The sequence below is a fragment of the Cyanistes caeruleus genome, chromosome 4 (assembly GCF_971803275.1).
Source record: "Cyanistes caeruleus chromosome 4, bCyaCae1.hap1.1, whole genome shotgun sequence".
Lineage (NCBI taxonomy): Eukaryota > Metazoa > Chordata > Aves > Passeriformes > Paridae > Cyanistes > Cyanistes caeruleus.
In genome coordinates this window covers 49874023-49886148 of record NC_141704.1, presented here as the reverse complement: position 1 = coordinate 49886148, position 12126 = coordinate 49874023, and the positions used below count along the sequence as shown (strand labels likewise).

The 12126-nt window shown below is 42.6% G+C and overlaps 2 protein-coding genes across 5 annotated transcripts in view; one reads left to right on the top strand and one right to left on the bottom strand.

Annotated features, from left to right (window-relative positions):
• Positions 1–10396, top strand: part of MON2 (MON2 regulator of endosome-to-Golgi trafficking) — a 119329-nt gene extending 108933 nt beyond the window's left edge. For 3 of the 4 annotated variants that reach the window (XM_086884586.1, XM_086884583.1, XM_086884582.1), the window contains one exon: positions 10015–10077. In XM_086884586.1, the coding sequence (XP_086740712.1) occupies positions 10015–10062 (48 nt within the window). In that variant the 3' untranslated portion in view covers positions 10063–10077. Of the gene's footprint in view, positions 1–10014 lie in introns of all 4 variants that reach the window. The other variant, XM_086884576.1, reaches the window with a different exon arrangement.
• The window catches only part of PPM1H (protein phosphatase, Mg2+/Mn2+ dependent 1H), a 127895-nt gene that overhangs the window by 9156 nt on the left and 106613 nt on the right, over positions 1–12126 (bottom strand). Inside the window, exons 8-9 of the mRNA XM_086884587.1 lie at positions 10425–10532; positions 1749–1900 (exon numbers count right to left, since the gene is read on the bottom strand). Coding sequence (XP_086740713.1) covers positions 1749–1900; positions 10425–10532 — 260 coding nt within the window. The remainder of the gene's footprint in view (positions 1–1748; positions 1901–10424; positions 10533–12126) is intronic.

Here is a 12126-nt window from a genome sequence, read left to right as displayed (position 1 = left end):
AAAGCTTGAAGAATCCTGCTTCCTACTGCAGCAATCATGGTGTCCATCACCATCAGCTTAGTAAAGACCAAAAGGAACAAGACAGACACAACACACTCTGACTGCATTTACAACAGATGGGACTGGTGAAGGTGGAAAGCAGAAGCAACATTTCCCAATTACTAGATGAGAATGGAGACAGAGCAGGACAGAGGTATTGCATGTTACCAGGTGCCTTTCAAAGAATCTCAAGAGTGCAGGAATGAGAACAAAAGCACCTTGGCATTTCTGAAAGGTGTTAGGGAATAACTGAAAGTCGGCTGGATGGGTCATCTCCTCCTACCTTGAATTAATGGCATGTCTGCATAGCAAACTGCCAGATGCCCTGGAAGTGCCCTTAGCTGATCCTGTCCGATCTCCTCCCAGAGAGAGGGCAGACATAGCTGCATGTCTTGCTGAATTAGAGATGGCCTGAGACTGCCATTCATACCACATCTTATCTTTGGCATAAGGAGATGAGCAAAGTCAAAATATTGTAGTTGCAGCTTCATGATAATCATCAATCATCCCTTCTCTCAATGATTGCAGCAAAACCTCTTTTTGCATTCTGTATTTCTAAGTGTCAGGACAAGAAAATACTGTTGTTGAGTTATTTTGAAGGTGTTCTCTCTTTAAAATCCAAGTCACTGTCTAGGTATCCATACCCAGTTATCTTGTTTGTTGATGAACAGGGCTGACCCTGTGAACATGACCACCTAGAAATATGTGGAACAGCAAGCATTTTGAAATGGGTCTCAGCTATTTCTGAGACTCCACTTTACATAGATCAGCTGGGGATGTGTAAAATCTCTCTTCCCCACTCTCAGCCCAGGGTGAGGGCAGAACACAGTGGGAGACGGCCCTAAATTCACCAGCAACATACACTTTCCTTCCTGAACAGTCCCTAAGAACAAATAAAGCTCTTTCCACTTTCACAGTCCCATTTACAAGAGAGAGACTTCCGATCCCCTGCATAATGTTTTAATTCACAGTGACACTGAACTCAGTAGCAGACAAACCTATGGACTCACTCCAGGCAGACAGCCTCTGGATGGTTGTTTGGGAACTTGTTGTTTGTTTGCATGACAGCATGTTTTAAGGACAGAAATTGATAATCTGAGAAGTGATAAAGATAGAAAAATGAAGAGCATGAGGTAAATTAAAATGGTGAAATGACGCAGGATCTAATTAAATGAAATAAAAGTCAGACTTTCCACCTATTTTGTCACCACACCTGTCCTGCAGCTGGTAGCATTGAGCATCCTCTGTGGAAGGTGGGTTTAAAGGTCACACCATGACTAGGAACAACTGGGAACCACAGTGTGCAGTATTTATAAACACACAGAGTGAGAGAGAGAGGGAGATGTTGAGGATGTCCTGAGAAACCATCTCTAGTGTTAAGGGATTGTCCAGAGGAAGGACTTGTTGCCATGTTCTTCCCAGTCTCCTACAGTTTTCACAGGACTTCATACAGCAAACAAAATGGATCCCATGCCAAGACACTGTGATCCCACACCTATTCCTTTGAAGATGGGCATTTTTGAGTTATAACAGAGCCCCTGCTCCAACTGCTCACATTTGCTGTAGAGGCTCCATCCAACCTATAAAAATGTTCTCTTGTAAGTGTTGCATATTTACCAAATGTTATTCATATCATACTTTCTACAAAAATATGTTACCAGAAAGTGTTCTTCTATGGAGAAGCTGGAAAATCAGGGATGAGCACGAACCTGTGGGGATCATCAGGGTCACAGTTTGGTAGAAAGTTAGTGACAGCTTCTGCCACTTCTTCATTTAACAGCACATCCCAGAGTCCATCAGTAGCTAGGATCAGAACATCATCTGGCCCATGCTCATACTGCAGGAGGTCATAGACTCGCACCTAAAAGAAAAAAACCCAAGAGACATTAGTGAAGGAGGCGACTGTGAGACCTGTTTGTGAAACATTGCTGAGTTTGGCTGTGAGTTTATCAGGTTCAACTAGGGCACTGAAATAACCTCCCATAGCACTGGTGGAGTCTGTCTCCAATTCAGCCCTCCACACAGCAACCCATCCTGCTGCAGCTCCGTGTGGCTCAGGTGCTAACCCCAGACAGGATGGATGCAAGCGTTCCGAAACCAGGCTCTAAGGCACGGCACTGCCTGATGCCAGAAGCACTTGAAGCCTCCCCCACCCGGCAGCCTGGCTTCAGTGCATGAGGCTCCTCCCTATCATTGGCAGGACTAGTCATATGGAAGCTGAATAATTTATTTGATGAATTTTTGATATTTTCTAATAAAATATTCACAAATAATTGTTTTCACTATTTGTCCAGATCCATTTAAGTCTGCCAGATTGCATGTTTGGAAATGCCTGTGTGACAGCCAGCATTGCATTCACTTTTCTAAACCTGAGGCAGCTGCTGCACTCAAGAGTTTTGCCTGAGCAAGTGAGTGGTTCCATGAAATGCAGAAAAACTGCTCAGTCACATTTATCTGTAAGGCTTTCAGTAGCTACAGACCGATTAGGGATCTGCACAGAGATGAAGCTTATTTGTACTATTAAAATACCCATTGACTTCAACTCATCTGTCTGCAGCCCTAGTCAGGCTGATCACTGCTGGCACCTCTTAACACCCTGCCTTTTAAAACAACTTCCACCATCCTCTTCCCAGAGAGGCTGAGAGCAGCAGAGGCAGCCACGGTGGGGGTTGCTACAAAGCCAACAGCTGAGCCAGAATGCAAGCAAAGGCCATAGAAAGTGTTTTAAAGTAAGCCTTCAGTTTGGTGTAACTCCCCTTCCAGCATATGCTGCACTCCAGCTGAGAAAAGCCTGCAATTCCCAGGTTGTGATGGGGAGCCATTAGGAAGCACCCACAGAGCACTTTAATTACCACAGCAACAACAACAGTTTGAAAGAACTGTAACAACCACGGCAAGGCAGTCAGGAGGGAAGGATCACCTATACTGAAATTCAGAAACAGGGCACCTCATCATGAACCCTACTCCAGTCCTGGACTCCACTAACAGCAGTTAGTCAGGACAAGCACTTGGCATAACAAGAAAATATGAGCTGTTTTATTCTGCCTCATGGTGCACTCTCCCCTTAGGAGCCATGAAGCAGGCAGTGCATATAAAATGCCTGGACTTTTTAATGTAATTATGCTTTTATGGGACTTCAACCAGTACAAGAGGAAAAAAAAAAATTTAAAAAATCACCTAGATCTCACTGCTAATCCTTACCAGTTCGCCTTTCACTCAAAAGCACAAGAAGGTCATTTGTAAAATGTAACCTTCACTTCATTATCTAAGGTAGCAGCTGAATAAGGACTTGGGAGAGGATTAAATTCAAGGCAAGATACTCTCTTCATTAGAGCATATCTGCTTATTCAGACTTGAGTGGGAATATAGAAAAGACCCATATATGCAGCACAGCTCTCATCTCAAGCTTTTTGTACAGAAATCAGTAGCTGTCATAGTTCCTGTGTCCCAGAACTTAGTTCAGCTTTAACAGCCCACAGTTGCAACTCAGAAATCACTGGGGTGTGGACGGTAAGTCGGCCAACACAACCATCAATATACAGCACATGTTCTGGTCAGATCTCTTGGGGACCAGCAAGTACTTGAGAAAGCATCAGAGTTAATGCTCAGGGATGCACTCAGCACTAAGGCTCTGGTAGGGCTAACCAAGCTTCAAAGATCTGTGCTGGGAAAAGCACATCCCAACTGAGGCAAAAGACACATTACAGCACAGGAGCCATTTCTGCAGCTTAGGTGGGGAAGAAGGCGGGAAAGCAAAATCATACATCACTGATTGGAATCCTCCTGAAAAGAACCATTTTGTCTGACTGAAGAGCAGCACTGGGATGCATGAGAAACTTTTCAAAGCTACCTGCAGCCAGTCGATGGATCAAAATTGAAGAACAACATCAAGAAGAGATCACTTTACCGAGAATATGTTTTGTTTTAGGGGAGCAGGAAAAAAAATACATTCACTGATTTATTGTGCAATCTAAGAAGAAGGGTACTTCCTAAAATGACAAGCTTTGTGAACTGGGCTCCTCCAGCAGAAAGGAATATGTTGAGAAGAAACTAGATGCCAAAAGAGATGGAGAGGACAATGAGGTCTTAGGCCAGGAAAAGAGACTGCCAAGGTTACAGGAGACAAGCTTGGGGCAACTGACATAAAATTGTTGCATATAAGGACCAGTTGGGCATGTAACAAAACATTCCGTGAAATTCAGTTTTCTCTGCCTTCCAGTTGCCTTAAAGTCCTTTCTTTGTGTCTTGCTTTGCATTTCTTAAATACAGCTGTAGGTGCCCCTAATATGTTGCCGACAAAAAAGAGTTAGAGCTGTCCAGTCCATTGCAGGGTCAGGTTATGTTCACAGACTGCCTTGTCCAGGTGCAGAAAGTAATCAGCTTCTAACCCTTCATTTTTCTGCCAGCACCTTTGTTTGGGTCATTGAGGGTCTCTTGCAGTAGCACCCTGTGCCTTCAGCTGGACTTGGAGCAGTGTGACAGCAGAGCTCCTGGAGACACACAGGCTGGGAAGCACCACATGGAATAGAAGCTGAGCCCAGCAGGGCTCACTGAACACCCACTCCACACACATCCCACGCTGTGCAGCACCCATAGCACACTCCACATTGTACAAAAAAGGTGACAGAGTATGATATGCCACAGTTTTGAAGTATGAGGAGACATCCAGGGAATTACCTAAGTGCCTGCAACAGCAATGAATCACATAGCCCGTTAAATCTTATGTGACCAAAAGCAGCTCAACGATTGCAATGAAAATTACTATGTTGCTTTGTTTTTTTAAATTCCAGTTTAAACCTTCCCAATGACTGCCTCCTTCCTGTAGCTGCATTTCAGTAAAGAGTGAGGTTTAAAGAAAGTTCTGTCTGTGACACAGGTTTGTGCAAAGCTGCTCACACTATAAAGCAGCATTGAAGAGCCCTCCTTCAGGTGACAGCTGGTCAGACAATGACTGGCAGTATAGAGGTTTCCTTAACTGGTGCAGCACCCTTGACAAATTTCCTAACAATGCCATCTTAAATCTTCAGTCTTCTCCTTGTCAATTGCTCAGCTGGACATCTGCCCTGAGAGAGCCCCACAGAACTTGTGTCCTCAGCCTCCTATGCTATCCTGAGAGCCCTCTCAACAACTCCCTCCAGCTTACCAGCCCCTTCTGGGGGGAAAAGTGAGTTTCCTACTCTTTAAATTAATCTCTCTGGAGTATCAGGGCAGCCCTGGAAGGAGCCAGGTTTGTCACCATACTTCTCCAATCTGTTGATGTCTTATTGATGTAAAGCAGCTGACCTGCTAACTAGCTGAACTTGATGTTAGCAACCAGAAAATGTAAAAGCTATAAGGAACAAGAAGAAGAACCTCAGCAGCACAGCCAGCCATGAAGCCACAGCAATAAGCACTGGGTTACCCTTATATCCTACCGATAGGAGAATACTAGTTAACATGACTAGTACTTACAGATCTGCTGAGAGGTAACAGTGGATACACACTACTAGAGCCCACAGTCATACACGTCTTTCTGAACATGCATTACGCAGTTTGTCAAATTCTTCAATGAAGGTATTTGTTTCTCATATTACATATTACCTACATGCAGTCAAGAGCACTGAGAAAACTGCTCTGGGCAAGCAACGAACAAACAGGTGGGCTGGTTTTTATTTACATTTCAAACAGATCTGCCCACTGGACAGACCCTGCCTTTGGCTGTTGCAAAGGACCGCAGCAGCCCTGCGAAGGCGCTGTGCCTCGTTTGCCAGGTTTCATATTAAGAGGCAGCCAACGCAAGTCCCTGTGGCTGGAAAAGCGCTCACAACAGAGTGACATGTGAGCCTGCAGCCACCTGAGGTGCTCCTCAGCAGCTGGCCTCGAGGGAATTCCAGCTAAACAACAGCCTGCGTTCACTCGCCTGCACTATTGATCAGCCCAGCTACCTCAGTAAATTAAGCCCTTTCTTAATTGTATTGTCCCTTTTATGCGCAGTGTTACCCAGTGCAGCTTTTCCTGGCAAATGATGAGATCTTTCAGTACCACTCTCCATGTAATTTATATGTAAATAATAAAAAGTGGGTCCCAACACTGCTCCCTGCAGCATTCACCAATTAATCTCCTTTTAGCTTTTTACTGCCACCCTTTGTTTCCTGCCCGTTAGCCAATTTCCAGTAGACTGTGCCAACTTTCCACTTTGTAGCTTCATATCATTTACATTGTGATATAAAAGTATATAGTTTATACTGTGATGCACAACGGTTTCTCAAACATTTTCTGAGGAATCAAAGTGCTCATGCAAGAGCATCAACTGCATTTATTATTATTATTTTAATTCTCTTGTAGATATAACCTCAAGGACCTGAAGCCACTCAAGTGTGATGTTTGCTTCCTGAAGCCACTTTGACCCCCTTTGATCCCATACTCTCTATGTATTCGCATTACTTGTTCTTTTTGATGGCATAATTCCTGAGGATTTCTCCGGAAGGCAGATGTGAATCTAAAATGGTCTCTTCCTCAACATATTTGTGGAGTTATCAGAAAGATTTTACTAACACTATGGAACAATGAAAATTCTTCTACATTATCATCTCATCATTTGCTCTGGTGGCTGGCTTTGGGTTCCTTGCTGTCAAGGGCCAAATGCTGCTATCAGAGCCACATCTAGCGGAGCTGCCATTCAAAAAATTTCGGGATGAAATTCTGCTTTTCATCTGCAACAAGGTGGCTCTTACTAAGCTTTGAAAAGCAGAATTTCCTGCTGAAAGCTTTCAAATTAACTCTTCCATTATGAAAAATAAATATTTAATTCCATGCCAGAGAGCCTCAGCCATGGTTTGCCTGCTTTGTGCTACTCCAGTTCATTATAAGAGGTTCAAATCTCTAGAGCTCACCAACCTGCAGAAGTCCTCCAAATCTGGTCTCATAACAGCTGAGCCAGTGAATAATGATTACATTTGTCAGTCTTGGCTGCATGACTTTTCCTCCCATAGCCTGGCACTCTGTCAAAGTATCATTTCACACCACCCTCAAATTACTATTATACGCCTATTTCTGGATGTAGTCTCAGGGATGTTTACCTCTCCTTGAGCTATATTTTGGTGGATATGGCATACCAGTGCTTTGTCATAATGGAAGTAAAATGTGCTGGAAGAAAACTCACCACACTGCCCCTTACTTGAGAAAGGACATTGCAATTATGGCACAGAAAAAGAAGCCAGAGAACTTGGATCTTCCCTCTCTCACGACTCACTCTGTGCCTTAATTTCCTGTGCCTCTTTTTTTCCAGGTCTGGAAACCACACATTGAGCTTCCCTATCTCTATATAAACAATTCAAAATCCACTGCTGCACAGGGACCAAATATGACTGCTGCCTGACATCACTGCCTTTGCTTCCAAGTGCCAAGCCTCCCAGATGGCAGAATAAAGATGTTGTTTCTTAAAGCTGGTTTCTTTGCAAGGTGTGCTGCCCATGTTTGGACAGAACAAGTCAGGGAAAAATATGAGGAGTTCAAGCACTGGGGCTCTCTCTGGGAAGAGAGGGAAGAGATGATTAAGAGGAGAAGGTGCGATGGAAAGCAAGTTGGAGCATATGCTACTTCCTAATAATACTCAGGGTTTTTTTGCCAGCATCTCTAAATTAAGGTGGCTGGTGCTCTGTCTTTCCTCCTCCTGCCCTCATACATTTCTGCTGAATTTAGCTGTGAAGTGTATGTGCAAACAAAGCCAGTTTTACTTCCTTTTGCAAAGCAGTTAAGAGATCCTGAAACGTGGCTAGCATACGAACTGGATGCCACATTCCAGAATTTGAACGTGTATGGACACATTCCCCACAAATCAGAAAAGCCCATGAGAAGCTTTGGTTTATAGACACACACAAACACTGCAGCAGCGATTGGCAGAGATGATATTGCTGGGATGCTGTGCTGCAGCCATTATGTACCCCAAAACACTGGGTCTCAGCAAGCCAGAAACAAAAATAAATAGGTAGAATTGCATCATTTTTCTGGCATAAAACAAATCCATCCCAGTGATAAGGGCAGAGCTCCTGCCTGCCTGAGGAGAACAGGAGCAGGTCTCAAGTGAGGGACACCACACATTTAAAGTGGGAGAGAGAAAGTACACAATTGATAGGAGGGAAACATGAAGAAGGGGCTGTCTGTAGATCTCCCTCTTTTCTTCAGGGCTGGATTCTCTCAGCACTTTTAAATTTTTTATTTTTATAACTGGAATTTTACTATACAATTTCTATAATATAAATATAAATATAAATATAAATATAAATATAAATATAAATATAAATATAAATATAAATTTTATCTCTCTGTTTATAGGCACAGGGACCACACTGCCACTCTGTGGAGTAAAACAGATCACCTTCAGTTGTGGGGTGGTTTGTGGTAGTGCATCCTTCCTCCTTGCCCCTCCTCAGGCCACACTATGATCTCAGAAATGCTGTCAGGCCTTGGCCTTGATGAACAGCACCTGGGCTGAGCTCCTCTCAGGCTTATCAGAAACACTGCTCCCAGGAACCTGTGCTGTCTAATGAGCACCTGCTTTTTTTCAGACAGCCTTGGAAACTTACTCTTCTTACCTGAATAATAACCCAAATGGAACAATATTGTAACAAAGTTATCAAACTTTCAGAGAAAATTACCACCCAAATTGCAGGCAGAATGGAAAATTACTATGGCTAAAGCCAACTTTCCTGCAACCCTATAAACAGTGAGTCCAAGTGAGACTCTTTGAGTTCTCCTGGACCACAGCAGGCTGTGTACATACTCTTTGAGGTCTGTGTACCTATGAGTGTGAATATGTTATAGCAAAGGTGCTAGGAATGTCGCTCTCTTAGATTCTTAAATGTTACATTCATAAGTTAAGCCTGTAAGTCAGTTACTGTTGTGCTTACAGAAATTCTGTAGAATCTTTTGTTAAATTGTTTAAATTCAGCTACTGATTAAGTGTTGTTAAAAACTTTAAGCCTAAACTGGTGGTGAAGTCTGGGGACAAGTTTGGCAAGGGGGTTTACTCTGAACCTTGTGACTCAGCAGGAGGGTCTCACTTACTCCTTTTTATCCTTACCCTTAAGTTTTTTTGTCCCTAGCTCCCACATAGATAATTTTTGACTGATTTTAGTTTTAGATTGATTGATTTTAGATTTCAATCCAACTTTTTCTCTGTGTGCTCCAGCCATGTAATAAGTAGTAGAGTGAAACCTGCCAACAAACTTTGTCGTGCTTTCATTTTAATATTAAACATGCTTTTGCTAATACTTTTGCCAGTGATTCTTTGAGCAGCCTGAAACATTCAGGACAAATATGCCTTGGAGATGTTCTAAGCAAGGTTAATTTAATAATTTGGTTCCTTCCTAGCAGTATGATGTTACTTGTGTGTTTTTATTCTCATACTGCTAGAGCAAGCAACAAATTCAAGGTAAAATACTGGGTATGGTTAAAACTTTGGCAGTCCAGTTGACAATGGACAGTTATCAGCACTTGGGCCATGGAAGCAAAGCTGCCTCTTTTTGTGCTGTCATCAGATGGTTTGCCCTTGCTTAATATTTTATGAAAAATATGTGATATCTGTTCCTTGACATAGGAACAGGAATGCAGTTACAAAGGGAGAAAAAAAGCAAGGGTTGCATGCCCTTTGTTAACAAATACATTTAAATTTCTTTGGAAGGCTTGATATCCTTCACTGCAAGTGATCAAAACTTCACTCCAGTGGTCAAAACCTGGGTGGAATTGCTTGCGATGAGGCCATCTAAATTGATAGAAACATTTAAAGCTACCCCTAACCTGAATACCACATAATCTCCTCATTACACCATCATTTGGGAATGCACACTGTCATTATTTGGTGTTTGCAAAGAACTATGAAAAGGATTAAGAACTGAAGGTTAAGGGGCTGACAGACTGAAGCATAAAGTATTCCCCTTTATGGCTCTTGGCATTCTCCCGCTTAAGAGTTGATTGAGTATTCTCTGTGTAATGCAGGATACTACACTGCTGCGGAAGACATCCCTTCTGCAATACATGGATTGACACCTTCTGTGAAGGCAGCATGATCTAGGCCTTGACAGGAGCTGGAGCACATGAAGGTGGAAGGAGAGATGGGCATCTGTAACACTGAACAGCAAGGCTATTGGATAACCATGGAACAGGGAGTGAGAAGGAATCAGTGCTCTGCAGGGATGTAGAGTAATCAGAACTAGAGCACACAGCTGGGGAACTTAGAATCTGCTATGAACCGTGGATGTTACTATCATGCTGCACCTTCGGAAAGGGCAGCATGTTACCTGGACTGGATCACAATTAGAATGGATGATTTGAGAAGAACAAATAAATGCACTAAGTAAATTTATTTCCCTCTCACAAATCAGATAGTTGAACCTTGGCTGTTTTACCTCAGGAGATGAGGACAGGAAAGGTTTGATGTATATATTGGAGTCGTGCACTTTCAGGTCATGGTCTCCCAGTCCTCGGGTCACTCCAATTGTTGCCATAACCCGAGCCTGGAAATAAAGAAAAGCAATGGGATAAAGTCTTGTTACATGGACTATGTCAATAGGGAATGAGACAACATTCCTACTCTGTAACTGCTACAGTTAGGGATGAATTCCTTTTCTCTCCCAGAAACTCTAAATTTAACATAGCTAATCAGTGTCAAAGCTTTTCATACTCATGCCATCTACATTTTTCTCCTTATTCCAAGCTTTGTTTTCATTCACATCCCACTGAGTCATCATCTCTAAGGTACTAGGTCTATAGAAACCTAATCCAGTCACCTCAGTGTCCACACCAGTTTATGAGATCGTTCCTTCAGCAAATAATACTGTTAGTATAGGTTTTATAAAGAGGACAAGGAGCTTATTTACTTACACAAGGAATGCATGGCATCTTCCTATTGACATATTGTTGTATATTCCCTTTACCAGGGGAAGTGCCAAAGGCCACTCTGAATTGCTGAACACACAGTTGATAGCAGCACTGACCACAGTGCTCTCTTCTAGGGAGAGTCAGTCTACAGCAGGTCTGCTGTTCCCTCACATCTACCACTTCCTTCCCACAGCACCTTCCTCTGTGACATGAGCACTGTCCCAAGAGGTTCTGGGCTCTCCTTCATTAAAGCTGCTCCAAAGACTGGCCAGGCATTCAGCCTCCCAGGGAATCCTGCTCTGCATATCACCTTCCCCAAACTCAAGCTTAGCCACAGTAGCTTCTGAACAAGGGAGCTCAGCATCACTATCAGTGAGCAACTGAATCTTTTTGCCTCAGTGAATCCTGGCTCCACAGGGCAATAAGAAAGTAAATTAAAAAGATGTGCATGAAACATTTTGCAAAAAATTATAAATTTAATGAAATTCAGAGATAAGCTGCACATCTGAACCTTCAAAACATGGACTAATTTTGAAGAGTGTCTATTTTTGCATTGAGATAAGAACCTAATGCAGCAGAGGAGCACTGTTTAGAAACAGCAAGCATACCAATATCAGCAAACTGATACCACTCTGTCCTTAGATTGATCCTATTGCTGCATCCAGCTAAGCTTGCTGGGACCAACACTAACAATCTCACTGTTCTTAATCACAGAGCTGAAAGCAAGTATAACAAACAGAACAGCGTTTCTCCCTTTCAACTGTCAGCCTTCACACATCAGAAAAATTCAAAGTGAGTTCACATACACTAGCTGAAGAAGATAAGGTTAAAAGGTGTTATACTTTACAAATCCTGCCCTGATCCCTCCTCTTCCTAAATTACAGTTTTGCATCTCAGAGCACTATTATCTTCCTGCTTTGTTCTAGTTATATTTTACACTAAAACAGGAACATTTAAAGTCAATTACTTACGACAGTGTCATTGTAGCCCATTTACAATGAAAGAAAAACAAAAGCAAACTAAACAACAAATGACTGCTGTAAAATGCTTATTACTATGTTGAGCTCTCCCCACCACCCCCCAGACATGAGACTGATTTATGACAGAACCAAGATATTCTTTCAAGCTGTCAAAACAATAAAATAAAGAGATACTGAGTGGAAAACACCCAACTGCCATGGGCTAAACCGAGTGGTAAACAGCACAAAATTACTTCTTCCTTTGGTTTGA